A 20,931-nucleotide genomic window follows, 5' to 3' on the forward strand; every position below is an offset into this window, starting at 1 on the left:
GTACCTGATCCCTAAGGTAAAAAAAAACAGTGATGGTTCAGATGATCTGAAGTAGGGGTTTGTGAGGTACATATGCATAGTCAGATCAGTGTCTTCTCGGTTTTGAGGAGCAAAAGCGCACAGGAAGACGCTGAGCGACGCTCTGCTGTGCAGCGTACGTTGTATCTGGAATGTTTTCACCGCTTCATCAGCTACCTAGACACAAGTTCACTGTGGTTTTACTGTCCTAGTTAAATTGGACTTGCTGTAAATTCTGGGTACAGGGTTTCAGTAATATATGTCATGTTTGCCTGGCAGTTTTTCAAGAGGAATCTGTGTTACAGTTGAAAACATGGTCATCATTATTGTACATATCATTGATTCATTTTGACATACAATGCCCCAGAAAAAAAAGCTGAATGATGTTTATTACAGTTACTACCACTGTATCACAGATGTGCAATCTTTCTTTTTGGGTGATTTCAGTATGTTCATTAGTTTATATGCTACTAGATTTTAAGAAAATATAATTGTAAAATATAATAGTACCCCTTTCCCAGCTCAGTTCTCATTTTAAAACATGACATGGGTTGCGTTGTAATCACCAAAGATAAAATATCGCAACTCACTGTGTCTCACCTAATGCTCCTTGTTTGTTAAGTGACAGATAACTGTCTGTTGAATCACTCACTGCACATTTAGTACACTCAACATAGCAAAGAATAACCTTGATTCATAAAATCTCTCTGTTTCTGTTTTAACTACTGCCACAAGCTAAACTAGACTACCGTAATTCTCATTTTTTTGTAAAAAAAAAAAAAAGAAAAGAAAAGAAAAAAAGGGCATATATTTACTCATAATGGTAATGATGTCATTTAGGCTCATTCAAAAAAAGAAGAGATGTTAGACTTTGTAGTTCCATCGCTGAAGATGGGACACAGTGTACTAAATGTGCTCTCAGTGGGTCAAACATGCCACTTACATATCTGTCCCAATTCAAGTGAGACATGAAATAATGTCTCCATAAAATCCATCAAGAGTTGAGCTAAAGTGTAGTGAATTTGGGATTTTTTGCTGTTGAACAATTTAAAGAGCAAACGCCAAAAGATTGCCACCAGCACAGCTATTTGTGATCAGGTACCATCTGTTGTACTCTTGACCACCTTCATCTGCGATCTGTCATTGCACCAATGTATAATACAGTCGGTAGTGATTTACTGCACAGACTCTGATTCTATAGCAACCACTAGTTACTGGTACTAGCAGGAATTTGTCAAAGATGGTTGGGTCACAGAACAGGAGTCCAAGGTGTATACTGGTGAAGATACAAGATACACAACATACATTCACTTTGACTTGTACTAGATACAAGAACAAAACAGCAACATACGTCATTTGCCTTTTGTTTTCTGATCCGATGCCTCGGTCAGCACGACATTACTCTGAGAACCGTACAACTGCTGGCCTGTTGGTTATGTTTGGATGAGGGTGAAGAAAAGATTCTGATATGTTCGGGGCACTACTGTACAACAGTGATCTCCCACTCATGCTTGTTTTTCTTGTGAGGACAGTGTGACATCCCAAGAAGGCACCATGACCAAAATCTAAATGAGTGTTTACCCTCTCAGGTTTTTTTTGTGGGGAAATACAGGTCATGTGCTCCATATTGACACAATGAAGTCTGCGCCCTTCGACTATGCTTCGACTATCTGTGCATATTCCCTTTATGGTTTAAGATGACCCAGCTGAATTTCAGGAACCACTGTGGATGGAGACTTTAAAGAGAACATGATTTTTTAAACTTCACAGACACAATAGGCTCTCAGAACTCTATTTTGTTGTTGTTGTTTTTCTTTTTCTTTTGAAATGTGAATTTTGATAAAACTGTGTTTTTTTTTATAAATGTTAGAACAATAATTTATACTTCACGGTACAAAAAAGTGAATTCTCACCTTGTGATGTCTGAGTATTTTTTGGTATTAGGGCATTTGGCACAGGTTTACCCATTCACTGTTAATATATTGTATGTACATGAATCCTTAATGACCTCAAAACCCTTTGAACTTTGTCTTGTTTGTAAATGGTCAGGTTGTGCTCAATTCATATAAGGTACTCCTGATTTTGTAATAGCCTCCAATAGTAACCCTAAAGGTCTTCCCATCTAACAATAGTCAGGAACATCAGTTCTTCTTTACTGTCTGCTCACTAAAACACACTGAAAACAAAAAACAAAAAGAACATATGGTGCAGGTTTGAACTTTTATTATTGCTCATTTCATGTGTTATTCACACTGGCTGAATAGCCATGCACTTTACCTCTGTCTTTGTATTGTTACATGCAAGTGCACAGTGAGGTCATAAGGTGGAGTTTGAAAAAATGCACTGAATTTGTACAATCTGTGCTGGTGCATGCTTGAACATATGATATATGTTTTGTGGACCGTACAAGACTAGCTCATCTCAAACGCACAATAGACACTACACTTACTGGGAGTGTGCAGTTGTGCTCTGTGTCAAAATTTCTGGTGTCATTTTGAAATTTTCATGGCTAAAAACAGAAACTTCACATGTCTCATTTGAAGCTCTTCCAACTATTTTTTTTTCACATTCTCCTTTTATCTTTGATATTAATAAATGTTGTTCAGTCAGATTTTCAATACTAGTCTGCACTATTTTTATCATATGCATGTGTACTTGTGTGCAATATTAATAACTGTCCTACATATTTTACAGACATTGCACTGTACTATATGGTATGCACATTTCAGTGTTTTGACACAATGGGGCCTGGCAACAAATTCAGACCGTGTCTGTTAAAACCCCACAGAGAGACTCCAGAGTCTCTTTTGTAGTCCAGCATTTTAATAAGCCTATCTCACAAAAGTAAGCAGAGGCTATGGTAATATTTGTGTTTTTCTAAATGAACAAGACAGAAAATCTACCTTTACCTTAAACATACCTTATAAATTGAAATATAAGGTTACAAATTAACATGGAACATACAATGAAGAAAAGTAAATCTGTGAATCTGTGTTATTAGGATTTTTTTTTCTCATTCACCAACTGGATTATTCAGGTAGTCAATCTGAATTACAGTATGTTGCAGTGAGATGTGAAATACTAACATGAGATACAAAAAGGCATAACACTGTTATATTCATTCCATTTGATATTATTTCCGTGTTTTTTATATTGAATTTTGTTTATAGCCATAGGAGGGATTCTCTACTTTGACTGTCTCATCTGTGAATGCAGGGTCAGACACAGAGGTCAGACACAGAGGACCAAGATGGCCTCAGCTGAATATGATATGAACATTCAAATGTTTGAGTGTGTGCTGTGCTCCATCTGGCTCATGTTTACTGTGCCATAGCAACTCACTATGCAAACACAGTGACTAATTGAACCTATTTCTTTTAAGAACAACTGCTAGTCCATCTGTGCATTTCTCCTGTGCAGCTTCTCCTGTTTATTGGTAGGTTTCCACATATGGTCAATTAACACAGGTACAGGCACATTAGAACAACAACCATTGTCACCACTAATGTTAGCCCACTGGAAGTATGCCAATGATATAGTGTGGTTTAAATGTCTGACATCAATGGGCTCATATATTTAAAGGAATAGTTCACTCAAAATTGAAATTTCACTCATTATCTACTCACCCTCATGTCGACTAAGGGCTGGGAGAAGTTTCAGAGTTATCCGTGGCTTCTGTGAGTTACAGGGGGTCTCGGCGTAGCAGTGCATGACAATATAACGGTTGCAAATGGATACCAACTGTCTTCGTAACAAAAAGACACACCAAAAAACATCCAAATACCTCCATAGTGCTCGTATGTAATGTCCGTCTTGTATTGAAGCCCCGACATGCAAAATCGTTCCGAAAAAAATTAAATAAGTCTATATTTCAAGCTTGTTTGGAAAGGCAGCTCCTCTTCCTGGTCCGTCCAAATCTCGCGAGATTTGCGCCGGAGGCTTTTCGGAACAATTTCGCAAAGACGGACATTACATACGAGCAGCATGGAGGTATTTGGATGTTTTTTGGTGTGTCTTTTTGTTACGAAAACAGTTGGTATCCATTTGCAACCGTTATATGGACATGCACTGCTACGCCGAGACCCCCTGTACTCACAGAAGCCACGGATAACTCTGAAACTTCTCCCAGCCCTTAGTCGACATGAGGGTGAGTAGATAATTTGATTTTTGGGTGAACTATTCTTTTAAGGTAAATTAGGGACAATCTACATTGGATAGTGTCTTTGCCCATCTGTCTTTGTTAAAACATAGGCTACAGTACATTTGCCAGTAAGACCTTGTCACTTTTTTCAAAACAGTATGAATCCTAAAACTCTGACACACAACAAAAGCTTCCTGATATTGGTGTGAGGGCTGGGACCAGCAGTGGGGTGTTGATGTTGCATCTTGCCTTGTGATCATGACAGAATGTGGTCCTGGAGAAAACCTACTGTAGGAACTAACAGTGTATGTCGCAAAATATTATGTAAAACCATGTTGTGGTACTTCACAGCAGCGACTGCGCAGTCAGCATGGTCCGGCCTCAAGCTGTGGTATTCTTACCTTATGATTAAAATGAAGAATGAGACTGATGTAGTCTAAGCCATGAGTGCGCCTACATTGACAGGTGGTGTGTGGTGCAAACCCTAACATTGAGTTTAATAAAAGGCTTGTCTACTTTGCTACTGTAGAAGGCCTCAGTGTGGGCCTTACTAAAGGAGTAATGGAGTAAAATTTACAATTGATGTCTGAATCCAGTCAAATATTTAACTATACAAACAAAAGAAATAAACATGGGTCAGAAATCTTAAGGAAGCTGAAGTATAGAATTATCTCAAAAATGAATGAAAACTTGCCAAACCACACATGCAGGAGAACTACTCCACCTTTTGGCAAGATACCCCTCAAATTAGAAAATGGCCTATTATTAGAAATACACTAAAATCTCATCTGAAATTTCATAAAGCAGGAAAACAGTTGTTGGCTCCTCTAGTTATTTCCCCATTGGGACAAATAAATGAATATCTTAAATCTATAATTAGATATCATTAGCTTCAAGAAATACTTCATGGTGCTATTATTACACGCTTTCTAACAACAGTGAATAAAGTAGCCGACAAAACCAAGCACCAAACAAAGGCTGCAGCTGCTCTCTCATGTGTGCTTCAGTGCATGAACAAAGGCCCGTAAGGTTTCAGCTCCTTTTTATAGAGTCAGCTCCCTCAACCTGAGTCTTCATGCCAGATGCACATCTGTGCAGAAAGACGTTTTAAATATATTTCAAGATATTTTTGCTGGACTGTTTTAAGACTTTGATTTTTGAGCAGTCATCCACAGCCTCTGTTCTCAGCCACTGTGATTTTATTTTCTATTTTACTTTTTTATAATGTTGTTTGTTTATTTAGTAAAAAACAAAAACAAATTAAAAAGTAATGACAGAAAAGAACACATGGAAAATTGACTGTTGTCGTACGTGTCATCAATGAGAAAGAGGTGTGTAGGTTCAACTCTTTTTCTTGTAAACATTGGTGTCTAATGACGAGTGCCTCAGCAACTTGGTCAAACTCGTCTGAGTCATAAACTTTGTGGTTAACTATCAGGTATCTGACTTCAGTTTTGGATCAAGGATCATTTAAGTTCATACACCCGGTGCCAAAAAGGGTGTCCATCAACTGTAGTCAAAATGGCTCCTTTATTCCATGCTGACTCTTCAGCTCAGTATCCCGTTCAGTGACAGCTGAAGGCAGGCGAGCAGAAAGCAGTGCCTCTGACAGCTATCTGTCCCAAGGATTACTGAGAGAATAGTTGAGGTCATAATGGTCTCTTACTTCACTGTCGTTTAAAGAAAAACAGATTAAAATGGAAAGTAAACTGATTTTAAAAATGTTTTAGAAATTAAGAAGAAATGTTATCACCTTATTATGCAAATATGAGATGTGCTAGCTAGCCTACAGTAGGAAGTGAAAAGGCTTATTTGTGGATGGACTATTCCTTTTGAACTCAAATGAATCATCTCTATTTTATACAGGGGCACACACAGAAGACTCACAAATACCTTTTTGACAGTTGTAAATATTAGGGAGATAATTACAAATGGTTTTCTTTGATTTTTCGTTAACACGTGTGTTTTTATGTGGAATTTCTTTGTGTATTTGCACATTTTATATTTATAAACTATTTTTGTGAGTTTATAGATTTACCTTACTGGGAGCTGTTTTATATGAAGTTTGTTTACCATTGCCTGCATGAGAGATGTTGATGAGGACTGTGGTGGATGTGAGTGTGACTCCCTGCCACCAGGAGGCGGCTGGGAGATGAGGCGCCATTAAAGCTCTCCTCCTCCTCCTCCTCCTCCTCCTCCGCCCCCCTCGCTCTTCCTTGCTCCGGGTCACGCTGTCACCAGTCGCCGGCTCCCGAGCCCTGACAGAAAAGCCTGTTAAAATGAAGATCTGGGCGTCAGAGCACATTTTCAAGTGAGTATCCTTCTGTCTGCGGATATGTTTTACATTAGTAACGTTATGTGTGTTTAGTGACTGAAACTAGTTTTTGTTCCCTCCTCGCTGACCATGTAACTTAACTTAGCAGCTGCTCCTCCTTAGCTCCTAATGTCACTCTCTCAAAGTTAAGTAACTTTCCACTGAGAGACTAAGATAAAGTTACCTAATGCTTCAGTTTGTCTGCTAGTCATGATAACTAGGAAACCAAACCTCCAGTTGTCATGTTGTGTTATGTTCGCTGCAGGTAAACCGCTTTAGCTGGCTGAGTTTGCTTTGAAGTTAGCTTCTTCCTGCTAGCATTGAAGCTAACTTTAGCTAATGCGATGCTAGTCGCTCAGCAAAGTAGGCTATATATTTTTTTCCCCATTTGTTTCGCCTATGGTAGCATTTCAGCCCAAAAGGGAAAAGCTTGTCGTGTCCTTGTTGTGTTTTTGTCTTAATTTGTGAAACAACACGGTCTGCTGCTGAACGTGACATAACGCACCGTGTTAAGTTACATAACGGGCTGTCAGGACGCACTCTCTCTGCTGGTAGAGAGTAGATTATTCCGCCTGTTTGTTGGTGTTTTCCCTCCTCGCCTTCTCAGTATTTAATCCGTCTCCATAGCAACAGGAATACCTCTCCTCATTTCTAGACATTTCTGTTTGAATCCATAATGTGCAGAGTTCTGCCTCCTGCCGGTGTCACCGGACTGCTGCTCCATCCACAACAACACTTTCACCTTAACGGATAATTGGTGGTTTTATTTGTAAAGATTATTTTATTATTTTAAAAGAACACACAAACAAAAAACAATTAAATTAAGCATACTCTTTGTGATGGGTGTGTTTGCATGTAGAAAAGCATACCAAGCCCCTTTACCTCAGTGATGAAAATGCTCTGTAGAAAATTGCTCTTTCTGATACCAGTATTGGTTTTCACAGCCACCCATGGGAGACGGTGACCAAGGCAGCGATGCAGAAATACCCCAACCCTATGAACCCCAGTGTGTTTGGTGTGGATGTCTTGGACAGAAGTGTGGACTCAGCCGGACGGTTACACAGCACCAGGCTGCTCAGCACAGAGTGGGGGCTGCCCAGCATGGCCAAGTCTGTAAGTTAAATGATGAAAAGAAGAACTTGAGGTGATGTGTTTTTGTTTTTTCTTTCTTTATACCAAGCCTGAGTTGTGTCCTTTTCCTGCAGATCATTGGGGCGACAAGATCATGTACTTACGTTCAGGAACATTCGGTAGTGGACCCCAAAGAGAAGACCTTTGAGCTGAAATCTACAAATGTGAGTAGCACTGCTGTGTGGATCATAGCTGATGACAACTCTTGTTGCCTCGCAATGACATGAAGTGATGGTGAAGTGATCTGTCGCTCTTTATATAGCAACAGATCTATTGGTTCACACTTTTAATAATGGTGTAAATAAACTGTTATAATAAAGCAGTGATTAAGAAGTTGTGTAAAGGTTGGTTGCAGTAATATTTGACTGTTGAACTGCTGTGTGTATTAATTACAGCAGTAAACAAGGATTATTTGCTCTCGGATTACTGTGGATTATTTTATTATAGTATTATTTTTAGAGCTTCGGGGTATACAAAAATCATATTGAGATAATTTTGGCAGATCTGCCTACCTACACTCTACTTTTCTTTTTTCAGAATGTTATTTGTGTTCTCAACATACAGTATACATACCTAACCTATTCATCAGCTTCATGCAGTTGGAGCCTTCATCTGTGTTGCAACATGTTCACCATGAGCTCTTTCAGAGTAATGTTTCAGTGTTGGGGCTATAGGGCCTTACCCTGACTGCTCTCTCCTGCAGTTCTGTAAATAAACTGAAATGCCTGTGTAGTCAAAGTATCATTATGCTTCATAAAAACAGCTAATCCCATCTTTATGTTTTCCACCCAGATCTCCTTCACTAACCTAGTGTCTGTGGACGAGAAATTGACCTACAAGCCACATCCACAGGACCCCGAAAAGTAAATGATTGCACATTAAATGTGTTTTATTGTTAATTGAAAACTTTGCAAAAATATCAGCTCATATAACACACAACAGCTTTCTGCAGCTTTTGACACCTTTTTTGTGTGTTTGTCAGAACAATACTCACACAGGAAGCCCTGATCAGTGTGAAAGGTGTCAGTCTGAGCAGCTACCTCGAGGGTCTCATGGCCAAGACGATCTCAGCGAACGCTGGCAAGGTGACTAGAAATCTTCATTAAACTATAGAATCTTTGTTAAAAAAATCTACACAATTAAAACCTCCCGGTGTACCTGTCACTACCACATTGTATTTGGTAACACGTTGATCTGTTTCAGGGCCGGGAGGCGATGGAGTGGGTCATCAGACGATTAAACACAGAAATCGAGGAGTTGGCGGCAACCGCTCGTGGTACAATGCGTGTTTCCATGGCAGCGGCGGTTGCAGACAAATGATCCTGGCCTAGCCTTCCTCTTTCTTCACCATCATGAACCGATGGACTTCTCTAACTATTTCCCCTCAAAGGGGATCTCTCATCTGCCAGCACAGCCTAATAACCACAGCCCCCTCCTGGTATGTTTGTTTTTGTTTGTATGTCAAAGGAATTCACCGTTTGTCCCTCCTCAGCAGCTTCCACCAACAAGTGTGACACTTGTCTCTGTGGGCAGTAACCAGGAGTGTTGTGCTTATGATAGTAAAAAACAAACAAACAGGGTTGAATTGGACTGCACTTAAAGCTCATAGGATTTAGGCCAGGAACACTTTGAATGGTGGTGTAAGTTTGGTGGATGTTGGAATGTTGGATTTTTCCATTATCAATTAGTTTCAGATTTATTATTGGCACAAAACACCAGTAAAATGCCTCTGCCTGCACCTGCTGCTTCTATGACATTCAGAAAATATATTTTCAACCATCAAGATTCAGCCCAGACAAGGCGTCTGTTTTACAGTATGTATTAATGCCACTACAATGTGAATATGACGTCAACTGGTCTTTCTCTGTGTTTTTGCCTGGAGCCGTGTGCAGCAGCATATATCAAAAATAAGCAAGAGCCAGATCTCTAGATCATGCAATGTATGACACATGTCTCACATAGCCGGTGTGTCCACTATGATTTATGAACATAGGAGACAAAATGGAAATCAACACATTCCACAGCAGTGATGCTCACACCATGCATCCAATGGTCCTGGCCTTAGTTTTGTAGTGTTGAAGCTCTTAAAAAAAAAAAAAAATCACACTGTGCCTCCATCATCTCATCAACTTACTGTTTTCTAGCACTGTTAACAGCTGGCCAATCTCGTTTTGTCCTGCTGAACTGACCCAAATATCTCAAAACCAAAACCTGCCAATGACACTGGCTGTAACAAATAATGTAGACTGTGAGCTACAGATGGCATTAGCAGTCTGGCTTTTGATATTAAAGCAGTAGATATTTGAGGTCAGACACTAAGCAACCTGTAACCTTTGTTGTATTGAAATGTCAGGGTATTTAGCACTTATGTCATGGTATACGGTGCAAGGATCCAAACAATGACAACTTCCGCAGAAACATCTTGAAGACCAGAATAGCGTCTTGACATAAATGGTGCCTATCCGTATTGGAAGAGAAAGTTTTAGTTTCATTTACCATAGTTCCTTTAATGCAGATGCAGGTCTGTCTGCTGTCAGTACTGAGCACCAGTCTGTAGCAATTGTAGTCTCTGGTCTAGTTTTGGTTAAAAAAAATACTTCATTCACTCCACTTTTTGCCAGTGTATGTAATTTCTCTACACTGATGTGCTGTATAGTTATCAAGTACAGGGTTACATTAAGGACCACAGAGTATGCCAAGTGTAAAGATGAAAAAATCTGTACCAGTTCAGTGCCCCAAAACATTTACACTTTATTTATGATATTATTTAAGAACAAAGCCACTCTCTGTGCTCTGACCATTTTTAAAAAAAAAAAATTGTCTATAAATGGTGATATTTATGGTATATTTGTATTAATGAACTTTGACAGAGGCTGTGTAATTGTTCAATTTCAATTGTTCAATTGTGGTGTTATGTAAGTGGCAGTGCAGTTTTTGTACTACTTTTGCCTGGTATAGTCCCTGGACAGCTCCACATGCAGCAGTATTGAGATGTAGGCGACATTATAACCCTGCCCCTCTCCGTTTGTCTTCTCCAGACGTTGTAATAAGGACAGTTCTACAAATCTGAAGTTTACTCAAAGGGGGTTTTGTAATGTCGATATTGTCTCTTGATGGAGCCCAGCAGCATCACAAGTCTTCCAAAGATGCTCCATACACAGTCAGTCAGTATCTTGCTCCACATAGTCATGTCAGTTTGTTCAGCACTTTTCCCTCTTGCTTCCAGTTCAGCTGAGCTTCTTTTTAACAGCTTCGTCCATAACTAATTTCCCATCCCATCATGCGTTTAGCCCAGCTCAGGACCATTCTGTTTAAGGTCTGGTCTACTGCCGAACTGACCAATCAGACTGACAGAAAGTATCCAAACAGCATCTTGTTTCATGAATGAAGTGTGATTGTTTTTCTATGGGCAATATTTTAAGAACAAGTGGCTGTAAATAGGCTTTTATTTATATTTTGGTTGTGTTACATTCCAAGAATGTAAACATGCGACAGATTCTAAAGAGTGCATACTGAAATGTTCAAAAATAAAGAGATGTCATTGTTTCATGACTCTGGTGATGAAGTGGTTTAAGCATTGTATCGCTAATGGTGTTGGAAATGTTGACAAAGGCACTTTCCATTTCAGCTGGTCTTGTTTGTAAATGATGTGGTCATAAAAAGGCTGAAATACACAGGATGATGATGATAGTCAGCATGTAATAAGAAAACATAAAAGGCCTTTATATTTATAAAGTATATTTTTGAGGTATTGTCTAACAGAAAAAAGAAAATAAAGGAATGGAAGTCCAAATCCACACAAAAAGAATAGTAAGTCCATAAGTAGTATTGCCAAGGACACTTGATTTTTTAAGCGCACGGGTTCCTCTTTTTTTAATCACCTCCACTGATTAAACTTTAAAAATAAATCAGACTTTGAGGTTAGGTTAAAAGCCTGTTTTTCTATTGTAATTTAATTTAATATTTAATGTGGCAGACGGCACAAAGTAGATGGAGTTAAGATGCTTTCCTCTGAAAAATATAATGTTACAACTTATTCTGTGATGAGGGAACTTGTCACAAATTACCATAGTGTATATAACATTATAGTAGAGGACAGATCACCCATTTGAGCATAAGAATTACTGATTGAATTAAATGTGGAAATTAAGAGACAATGATGTTCAGTTACAAGAAAGTGAAATGAAAGGCAGCAAGAAGTTTGACAAGATGCACCGGTCTCTCTATATTTACTCAAGTGCTGTATTTACACAAAACCTTTCTGGTAGAATTCTGTTTCAAAAATAGATGCGATCGATGTAATGAGCACCCCTGCTCTAGACGTATAGCAGTGATTCTCATCTTCACACAGTCACATTAATGCACCCACTTAAATAATGTGTGACCTTTGGAAATAGGGCGTTGTGCTCAGTATTTTTTGGTACTCTATGTTGAAAATTGTGGTGATGGTAAGTCAAACCCCTAAGTATCGATGAGATGGTGTTTTAAATATTCAAATTTTATTTATAAAGTTGTAAAAGTCAGATCAGACAGGATGAGTATTGATTTGGCATGATACATGTGTAAATAATCAATATAGACATTTTGATTTGTGCAATGTGTAGCAAGAGTATAGCGAAACCTTTTCTCCATTAAACATAGCAAAATCACGGAAGCCCTAAAGGTTCATACGTACATACATTTCATTTCGTCCATTTTCCTGAGATAACGAGATAATTAATTTGAGAGATAATGATGTAGGTAACGTTAGAGTAAGCCTAGTTCTCTGTGGTTTGTGTTTTGTGCAAGGAATTAATGTTACAACGTTACCTACATTCGTGTTCAAGGAGACGTCAATCAGCATGGCATGTCACGTGTGATGATGGAAATCTCAGGCTTATTGCGTTTCATTCATTATCTCTCAAATTATTTATCTCGTTATCGTGGGAAAACGGAGGAAAAACTTCTCGTTATCACGAGAAAACTGAGGAATTATCTCCTTATCACGGGAAAACGGAGGAAATAAAATGTATGTATGACCCTTTAGGGCTTCCGTACAAATTCCCTTTTTTTCCAACCTTTAATCTTGAGAATCATTTGTTGATAGGTTTAAATTTTGAAACTGATATGAAGACTGTTCATGTTCAGTGAATCAGTTACACAGGCCTGTTTGTCTTTGGGTTGAAGCCACTCTCTGTTAGCAACACCTCAGCATCTGAAAAGAGGGCCATAAACCCCTGTAGGGAACAAAGACAATTGTTAGCTCAAACACATTTTCTACTTTTGAACTGGTAAAATAAAAAATGAAGCCTTAATTGTTTTTTATGCTGACCTCCTGCATTTTCAGAACTGAGTTGACCAGCTGAGCTTGTTTCATTCTGGGTAAATCGTATCCTTCACCCAGTTTCTCTGAAATGGCAAGGTGCAAGTCAAGGCAAGGACATTATACAGTGATATGTTGGATCAGTACAGGGCTTGTTATTACGTTCCTAAGGGAACTGAGACTCACTATTCACATTCCCCAAGGCAAGATTAGCTCCCATCCTCGCAACTGATTGCAAAGCATCAGTCTGCAATGACAAACATGATTGTTTACAGTCTCCCAAGTTTGTGCATAAATAAACATTAAATAAGATGCAGCAGTTGAAATGAGTCATGTACCGTAAAGGTTCCCACTTCACTTCCTGCCAGTGTCAGTGTAAAACTGTTGAAAGAACACAGCAGCATTACTTTGCGTTTGAGTTTGTCAGCTCAGGTACAGGTTTGTGTCTTAATGTGGCGGTGCTCACTTGTCCATTGCAACTGATCCTTTCGCTTTTTCTTCAGCAATCCACACTTTACCAGTGAATTTAGAGTCCTGGAAGAAAAACAAATCTGTGAACTGAACGAATGATTACTATAATCATGTGCGATCATTGTGTTTAGACTGATCCTAAAAGAAATTCAAGATCATTAGTGCAAAACCCCCCTTAAAGGGATAGTTCAACATTTTGGCAAATTGGCCCATTGCCATAATCGCTATAGTCATAGCAGTAGGTTCGTTACCTTTAATTGTAGGTGTAAGCTATTTTTAGTACAGCGGAGCGCAGCAGCTGGCTGCTCAGAGCTACGCTATGGAGGCTAAGGGAATTTCTTGGTTTCCCTCATTAAACTCATCAAATTCAACATCCCAAAACTCCACAGCGCTTTTGTAGACAAGTTGTGAGCTGCACAACCACCACGCTATGAGATAATGACGGAACGATACGAAACGGAGCCGTTTTCGAGGTAAATTCATACAAAACCGCTGATGCGCGTTGCGTTCAGGGACAGTTTTTCAGCAAGCAGGCTCTGTATTTACCCTGTATTTACCTCGAAAACGGCTCCGTTTCGTATCGTTCCGTCATTATCTCATAGCGTGGTGGTTGTGCAGGTCACAACTTGTCTACAAAAGCGCTGTGGAGTTTTGGGATGTTGAATTTGATGAGTTTAATGAGGGAAACCAAGAAATTCCCTTAGCCTCCATAGCGTAGCTCTGAGCAGCCAGCTGCTGCGCTCCGCCGTACTGAAAATAGCTTACACCTACAATTAAAGGTAATGAACCTACTGCTATGACTATAGCGATTATGGCAATGGGCCAATTTGCCAAAATGTTGAACTATCCCTTTAAGCACAAATTTCATTACCCAGTGAATATTTACATAGGTCTAAATAATGACTAAAACATAATCATCACCAATCAAAATAGTAGTAATTAAATATCTATTAACTGATTGATCTAATTGAACCATTCTGTTCAGCTTAGGGTTCATTTGCCCAAGATTTGTTTTTGCTAAAATCGTAAGATTCTTTGATAACGCTTCCTCTACATGATGTCATTTTTGTGCTTGAACATAAATCTGTGCTCAAGACGTCTCATGAACATGTTCAGGATTGAGACTATGTGCTTCATCAAACACCTGCATGGATCCATCTGGAAACATATCAAGAGAGCAGAAAAAGAGAGAATTACTCACAACATTGAGTTTGAACAGCGGGGTCTGGGTGCCGTTCGATTGGATGGCGAAGGCCTTTACAGCGACCTGGAAGGCCGCCTTAGCAGCATCAGGGTGGAAGGTAAACATTGGAACATCTCTAGCATAAACCTGCAGATCCATGAGCAGACCAGGAAACATCTTGGGAAGCTGCAGAGAGAGAGAGGAAAAAGTAGAAGGTAAATATTTAATTACTGAATATTTTGTTGTTTGTTCATCAATGCTGCCAAATGAAACTGGAAGAGAAGTTTAACTCTAATGTTAGAACAATGTATAAATACGTCACCATTTATTATTACACATTTTTATTCTTTAATCACTGACTGACAATGTTTTTTTTAGACTTTTGCTTTATGCTGTTGATTTTTGAAAAAAACAAACATTTGAATTCTTTTCAACTTAATGAATCTTTCTTTTTACTGCCATTGCCATTTTCAATTCATTATCTGTGCTATACATTTCTTTGCTGTTGTTTTGCTGCTGCAACCTCGTAAATTTCCCCACTGTGGGGCGAATAAAGGATTATCATATCTTATTTTTAAAAAATGTAGGGGAATTTCTTAGGCTTTGTGAATTGGAAATAGAAACTCAAACAAAGTTTGGAAACATTATTTCAGTCAATCATTTCTCCCCTTTAATAATACCTATTGGTGTATTTTATGTAGTTGGAAAGCCTGATTAGTCACCTTTATAACGAGGTACAATTTACAAGGATCGTGCATTTGTGGAATGAGCAACACAACTAAACGTGTTGGTAGCACCCTAAAAAATGTGCCAAAATCCCCAATACAGAACTTGCCATCACTGAAGACAATTTTAATGCAGTGAGTTATTGGAATGAGATTCTGGAGTCAGTAGGAATCCCATATCTCCAGGATCTTGGACCTACCGCCATCCTCCAATGCTCAATCCAGCCAGGATCATCACAGAGTACCCCAGGAATTTGAGAGTGGAAAGGATGGAGTGGCCTGCTGCGAGTCCAGACTTCAACCCAATTGAACACTTGTGGGATCAAATTGGGCGTGCTGTATGTGCTCAAGTGACCAACACAACCATGCTGGTTGACCATAAACAACTCGGTTGAGGAATGGGACGCCTTAACTCCCACAGCAATATGACCTGGTGACCAGCATGAAGAGAAGGTGCCAAGCTGTTGTGACTGTGTATGGATCTTCCACATGCTACTGAGGTCCCTAACGGTGTCAAATGAATAGAGTGTAAAAATGGCCAATATGTGTTGTTTTTTTTCCATATTATTGTGGGAGAGTGCAGTCATCCAGCTCACCAAACAACTAAGAACAAAAGGGGATTTTGACACATATTTTATGAGGCACGACCCACATGTTTAGCTATGTTGCTCATTCCACGGATGCACAATCCTTACAGATTGTACCTCGTTTTAAAGGTGACTAATCAGGCTTTCCAATGATATATAATACAACACCCATTAAAGGGGAGAAAAGATTGACTGAAATAACGTTTCCAAACTTTTTTGAGGAGTTTAGTTTCTGCTTGAGGCCACTAGGGAGCAGAAACTCCAAAGCAAACGTAGGATGTCTACGTATTAAACTTACATTACCTGAGGAATGAAGGGTCCCATTAAGCTGGTATTTAGGTGTACAGGAGAAGCTGAAGGTATCTGTAGTGTTGAAACAACATGTTTTAAGATCCTGCTTTTTTATTTCCTCTCATCTGTACATTTACTCAATGCATCCTTATACTTACCATGCTGTCATTGATGAGGAGCTGAAACCCTCCATCTTTGTAGTACCCATATGAGGCAGAGTTCAGTGTGAATTCAGACAGGCCCAGTGACAACATGTAGCTGGACTGTTCAGGCACGGTAAATGGCTGGGCCTCAAATGGAGGCTCTGTGTGAGTTTTGATACCGTAGAACTCTCCCTTTAAAAAAGTTGCAAATGATCATTTCCAGCTATTGACCACATTTTGTTATTTTTCCTGTTCATATGCACAAGACGTAGTGAAACGTCAGAATATCTCCAAAATGCAAACAGCTAAACATAAAACTATACTTTCATGCGTGTATCCTTACCTTGAGACCCAGATTCAGTCTTGACACATCAATCTCAGGTACATCCGTGAGAGAGAGGTCAAGAGTCAGAGCTTGATCCACATCAAAGGAAACTGGACAGAGTAGAAATCATTTGTAGACTAACCCATCATACATTTAAGTTCCTGTCTTTTATTTTTGGTATCATTTTTGGTGTATTGTTGTGATGCAATACCATTCATGGCCTGTAGATGGTACTCAAACTTTACAAGTATTTCCTCCACTTGCGGGCAAATCTGGTGAGGAAAAAATGCAAATGTCTTGAAAGGTTTACCACTGAAAATTTTAACATTATGTTTCTTCTGAGTACGGTAATAATGAACAGCTAGGAGAGACAAAGCCTGGCAATGATGAGGAGAAACACTCACTCTGCTCTCTATTTCACCGCTGATATGACCCGTGAAATATTGCACAAAATCCCTGAAGATCCAACTATTAGCAAAAAGAGATACAGGACTTAGAGACTATCAGTGTGACCCCTCTGTATCCACCTCCTTGTTTTACTGTACCTGGCTCCACCATGGAATCTCAAATCCACATCTCCAACCTGAGCACCACAGTTGACACTGGTGATAGACAGATGCCCGTCAGCATCTTTCCCCAGCTCAACAACAGAGATCACTTCCACATTAAACACAGCCAAGTCAAATGTTCCCCCGTCATGTCTGAAAATACATAGAACAAACAAACCAGAGTTGGAGTTGGTTATTTATGCAGCACATAGTAGCAAAGATACAGAAACCCTGTGCCACATGTGTGTGCAATAAAACATAAAATCATCCAACTAACTTTACCTCAGTGAGCTGTCAAAAGCCATATTTACTTATAGTGAATAACAACACCTGATAATAAACCTGTTGTTAAAGGTAATTCATCATCACTAACACATCACTTACAAACGATTCCAGGCTCTCTTGACTAAATACTGGGCAACATGTAAAGGTGGATTTAGAAAAGTTACAAATGATATTAAAATGCTACAGTACACAATGCTTAGTTCATAATCAGAAGAACCATGTCTTCATTCCTTCATTCTCTATACGTCAGTGTCAAAGTAACTCAGTGGAGTGCAGACAGCAGAACAATGTCTAGACCCAACCTCTGTTAGATTTTACTTCCACTTTTAACTTCACACAGATACCAAAGTCTGCTAAATAAAGGTAAGAAGAGGAAGTCACCGAAAACATAGGTTACTTTCTTTTATATGTATGATAGTGGAATGCAGAACCACATGACCACGTGAATGATTTCTTAAATGTGTAATAGCAAAGCCAATTATGTTTCACACAAGAATACAGGAGTTAAAACAACATCAAAATGACACCTTTTAAACGGACACTTGCTTTTCTAACACAAAGGCTCACTGTCAGTCCTTCACCAAGTCTGGACAGACACACATTTCATCTTCAACGTTGACATGTTGACAAGTGTGTAACATTTAACTTTTAAAATGGTCAACTTTATACGCAGGCTTTCTTTTAAAACACTTTGGTATCATGGTAAAAAATTAATAATTGATTGATTACAAGATCACTTCATTGCACTGAAGATGTGTCTTCTTCCTAAATGGAAATCTTTAAGTTCCTATAAACCCTGAGCTGTGGAGTTACTGGCTTCTTGATCAAGGAATTTACTTGTAGGGTAGAGAAAACTCACATGATGCCATAGTGTGTCGACCAGTCGCCGTTCACTGCAACACTGACGCCTGTTATAGACGCTTTGAATCCTGAGGCATCTGGATAGAACTCAACGGATGGCTCTGGAAGGTCCCACTTGACTATTGTGATGCTAGAGCACATTGGAGAGCAAAGACACTTATAAGTGGGGTAATACAGATGTTATTACGTAATGCAAATAGGTCTAATGAAATAGATTTGCCCCTGGTTTTCACCCTGGTGCACCTAGTTCAATTTCTTTCTTTTTTTTTTTTTTTAAAGTATATTTTTTGGCTTTTCATGCCTTTATTCGATAGGACAGTTGAGAGTGTGACAGGAAATGGGAGGCAGAGATGGGGGGAATGACATGCAGGATAGGGCCATCCGACGCGGGACTCGAACCGGGGCCGCCTGCAGCGAGGACCACAGCCTCAACACATGAGGCGGGTGCTCTACCAACTGAGCTAAACTCCGCCCCACCTAGTTCAATTTCTTTTGAACATTGAACTAGGTGAAGAAGTCGTCTTAAATTGGGAAAACGTGCCACAAAAATGATATCTCACTATAAAACAGTATCAATGGTGTCTCATGTGAAACCCACCCTGATAAAGTGTAGTCTACGCTGCCCAAGATGCCAAGACCAACTTCACCACTGATATCAGGGACAGTGACATGCTCCAAATTCTTCTGAATCCAGTCTGTGCCTGTACGCTTTCCTACAATAAAACTCACATGCAAAAGGTTTTCATTGTTGTGGATGGAAAAATGTCTCACATAATGAATATTAATAATAATAAGATAATAATAAGACCATGTAAAACATGTGCTGAGATAAACTTAGCAGTTGATGGAATAACACAACACATTGCCTCACCATACTCAAGGCCTTTTTCAGTAAGGGTGACTTGTATGGCAGGGTTTTCTCCATGGGTGCAGGAGAGGAGTATGAGCACCGCTGTCACGGTTAGAAGCATGTTGCTGAGCCCCCTGTGGGTGCGAGCAGCACCTCTACTGTGAAACAAGGAAAATGTCTAAGCAATAACCACAAAAGTCAAAATAGAGCAATGCGAACCATAGTCTTTCACCATAATGAGCCGTACAAGCTAAAAGCAATATTATTCAATACATATTCTGTATTATACCTGATCCAAGATGAGTTGTATTTGCCAAGTTGAGTATGGTCCTGACGCTTCTTCTACATGTGAAAAATATCCTCTCCGCTTCTCTGCTTTTGATTTCTATACTGAGCGTTTGTTTCCTGCGTTGCACAGAAGTGAAACTCACTGTAGCCAGGACCAGACTGTTGATTGTTGGTGAGGAACAAGAGGTGTTTTTATTCTACTGTCAGACAGGTGTGGACACACTACAACCACCCTACACACGCACACACACACACACACACACACACACACACATTAATAATTGATAGAAAAACACACTTGTAGTGAATGTACAATGTAGGTGTTTTTGAAAGATTGGTTGATAGCTTACCAGGCCATATATACATTTTTGACAACATCCTCATTCTCAGAATAAAGACAGACCATGGTTGAACAGCCTGTGAAAGGAAGTGAAACTTAGCTCCTGTATTGTTCACCTTTACAATGTGTCCTGTTTTTGGTAAGCACCAATTGGCTTTATAATCTTTTTAACATTTGTATGAGATCAGTGTCCTAAACAATTTCTACTGTAATCCTGCTGCTATATCATTGTTGCAGTGCCACTCGGCAACAAGCAGAGAGTAGTCTGCATTGTGTCAAAAATTCTTACCTTTAAGAGGAAGTTTAACAGGGGTCAATACAGTAAAAATAAAACTGAAAGTTTCAAGTTCACATAGGGCAAGGAAACATCAGAATCACCAGCCATAAAATGTTTTATTTATTTATCTCTTAGTTCAACAAATACTCTGTCTCACACACCATGATTAGTTCCATTTAGTTTTTCTCGATTGTTTACACACATTTTCTGAAAGCATGCCTCATACTCTCAGAACTCTACACACAAATCCAAAAACTCACACACAATGGGCAACACCTCAAACTTTACATTCAAAACAATGTTATTTATTCTCAAGATGCTATTTTAGTCTCAAATGACACACACAAACCATCATATGACTAGACATTTACAGTATAAGAACCAGTTGAACACTGATGTGCTCAGTAAAAAACACTATGATGAATGGAAAACACTTCTACTCCATTCATCATAATGACTTAGGCTTTTTGTTTCTTTTTTTACAGTAACTACAGACAGTATATACTGTAAATGTGTTGTAAAATATTTTAGAATATTGTTTTTATACTCAGAACACTCAAATACACCGAAACATATGAAATGAGTGAAGACACGACCGAGATGGCCGTGTGACGATGCAGCCATGCTGATGTGACCACAAAAGAAAAAAAAAGAGTGGGCTGGGGTCAGCTGGTTTACAGCCGAACAATTTTGAAAGACTGAATACATCATTTTGATGGGACAAGACTATAGTAACATGTAGCTCACCTAGTAGAGCAGCACTCTTTGTAGTCAAAGACTTTGTTCTATTCTAGGTTCGAATCTTTCCATCAACATGCAATTTTGGTGATCAATGCATTTTTTTTTTCTCA

The 20,931-nt window shown here is 39.1% G+C and overlaps 2 protein-coding genes across 2 annotated transcripts; one reads left to right on the forward strand and one right to left on the reverse strand.

The window, feature by feature from the left end:
* Positions 1-6,372: 6,372 nt before the first annotated feature.
* LOC146984416 (PRELI domain containing protein 3B-like) lies at positions 6,373-11,156 on the forward strand. Its single transcript, XM_085781449.1, has 6 exons — positions 6,373-6,470; positions 7,418-7,586; positions 7,679-7,768; positions 8,397-8,467; positions 8,587-8,689; positions 8,808-11,156. Exons 1-6 carry the CDS (start codon positions 6,439-6,441, stop codon positions 8,922-8,924), a joined length of 582 nt encoding a protein of 193 aa, XP_085637575.1. The 5' UTR covers positions 6,373-6,438; the 3' UTR covers positions 8,925-11,156.
* A 1,481-nt stretch (positions 11,157-12,637) lies between these two features.
* Positions 12,638-19,566, reverse strand: LOC146984417 (bactericidal permeability-increasing protein-like). Its single transcript, XM_085781452.1, has 16 exons — positions 19,465-19,566; positions 19,197-19,333; positions 18,924-19,038; positions 18,324-18,455; positions 17,177-17,332; positions 17,036-17,099; positions 16,843-16,903; positions 16,650-16,741; positions 16,322-16,498; positions 16,176-16,235; positions 14,579-14,746; positions 13,373-13,440; positions 13,245-13,287; positions 13,093-13,153; positions 12,916-12,992; positions 12,638-12,820 (listed from the first exon to the last, which is right to left on the reverse strand). Exons 2-16 carry the CDS (start codon positions 19,294-19,296, stop codon positions 12,740-12,742), a joined length of 1,455 nt encoding a protein of 484 aa, XP_085637578.1. The 5' UTR covers positions 19,297-19,333; positions 19,465-19,566; the 3' UTR covers positions 12,638-12,739.
* Between the last annotated feature and the right edge of the window lie 1,365 nt (positions 19,567-20,931).

The sequence above is a fragment of the Trachurus japonicus genome, chromosome 7 (assembly GCF_045865225.1).
Source record: "Trachurus japonicus isolate A0001 chromosome 7, Traja_1.0".
NCBI classification, from domain to species: Eukaryota; Metazoa; Chordata; class Actinopteri; order Carangiformes; family Carangidae; genus Trachurus; species Trachurus japonicus.

What these genes read in the sequence shown, in the direction of transcription:
- LOC146984416 (XM_085781449.1), top strand. Translation starts at nt 6,439, where the DNA reads ATGAAGATCTGGGCGTCAGAGCACATTTTCAA. An exon ending in CATCCACAGGACCCCGAAAA is followed by an intron (nt 8,468 to 8,586) that starts GTAAATGATTGC and finishes TGTGTTTGTCAG; the next exon opens with AACAATACTCACACAGGAAG. An exon ending in TCTCAGCGAACGCTGGCAAG is followed by an intron (nt 8,690 to 8,807) that starts GTGACTAGAAAT and finishes GATCTGTTTCAG; the next exon opens with GGCCGGGAGGCGATGGAGTG.
- LOC146984417 (XM_085781452.1), bottom strand. Translation starts at nt 19,296, where the DNA reads ATGCTTCTAACCGTGACAGCGGTGCTCATACTCCTCTCCTGCACCCAT. An exon ending in GTAGACTACACTTTATCAGG is followed by an intron (nt 18,456 to 18,923) that starts GTGGGTTTCACA and finishes AATGTGCTCTAG; the next exon opens with CATCACAATAGTCAAGTGGG. An exon ending in AGATTCCATGGTGGAGCCAG is followed by an intron (nt 17,100 to 17,176) that starts GTACAGTAAAAC and finishes TTTTGCTAATAG; the next exon opens with TTGGATCTTCAGGGATTTTG.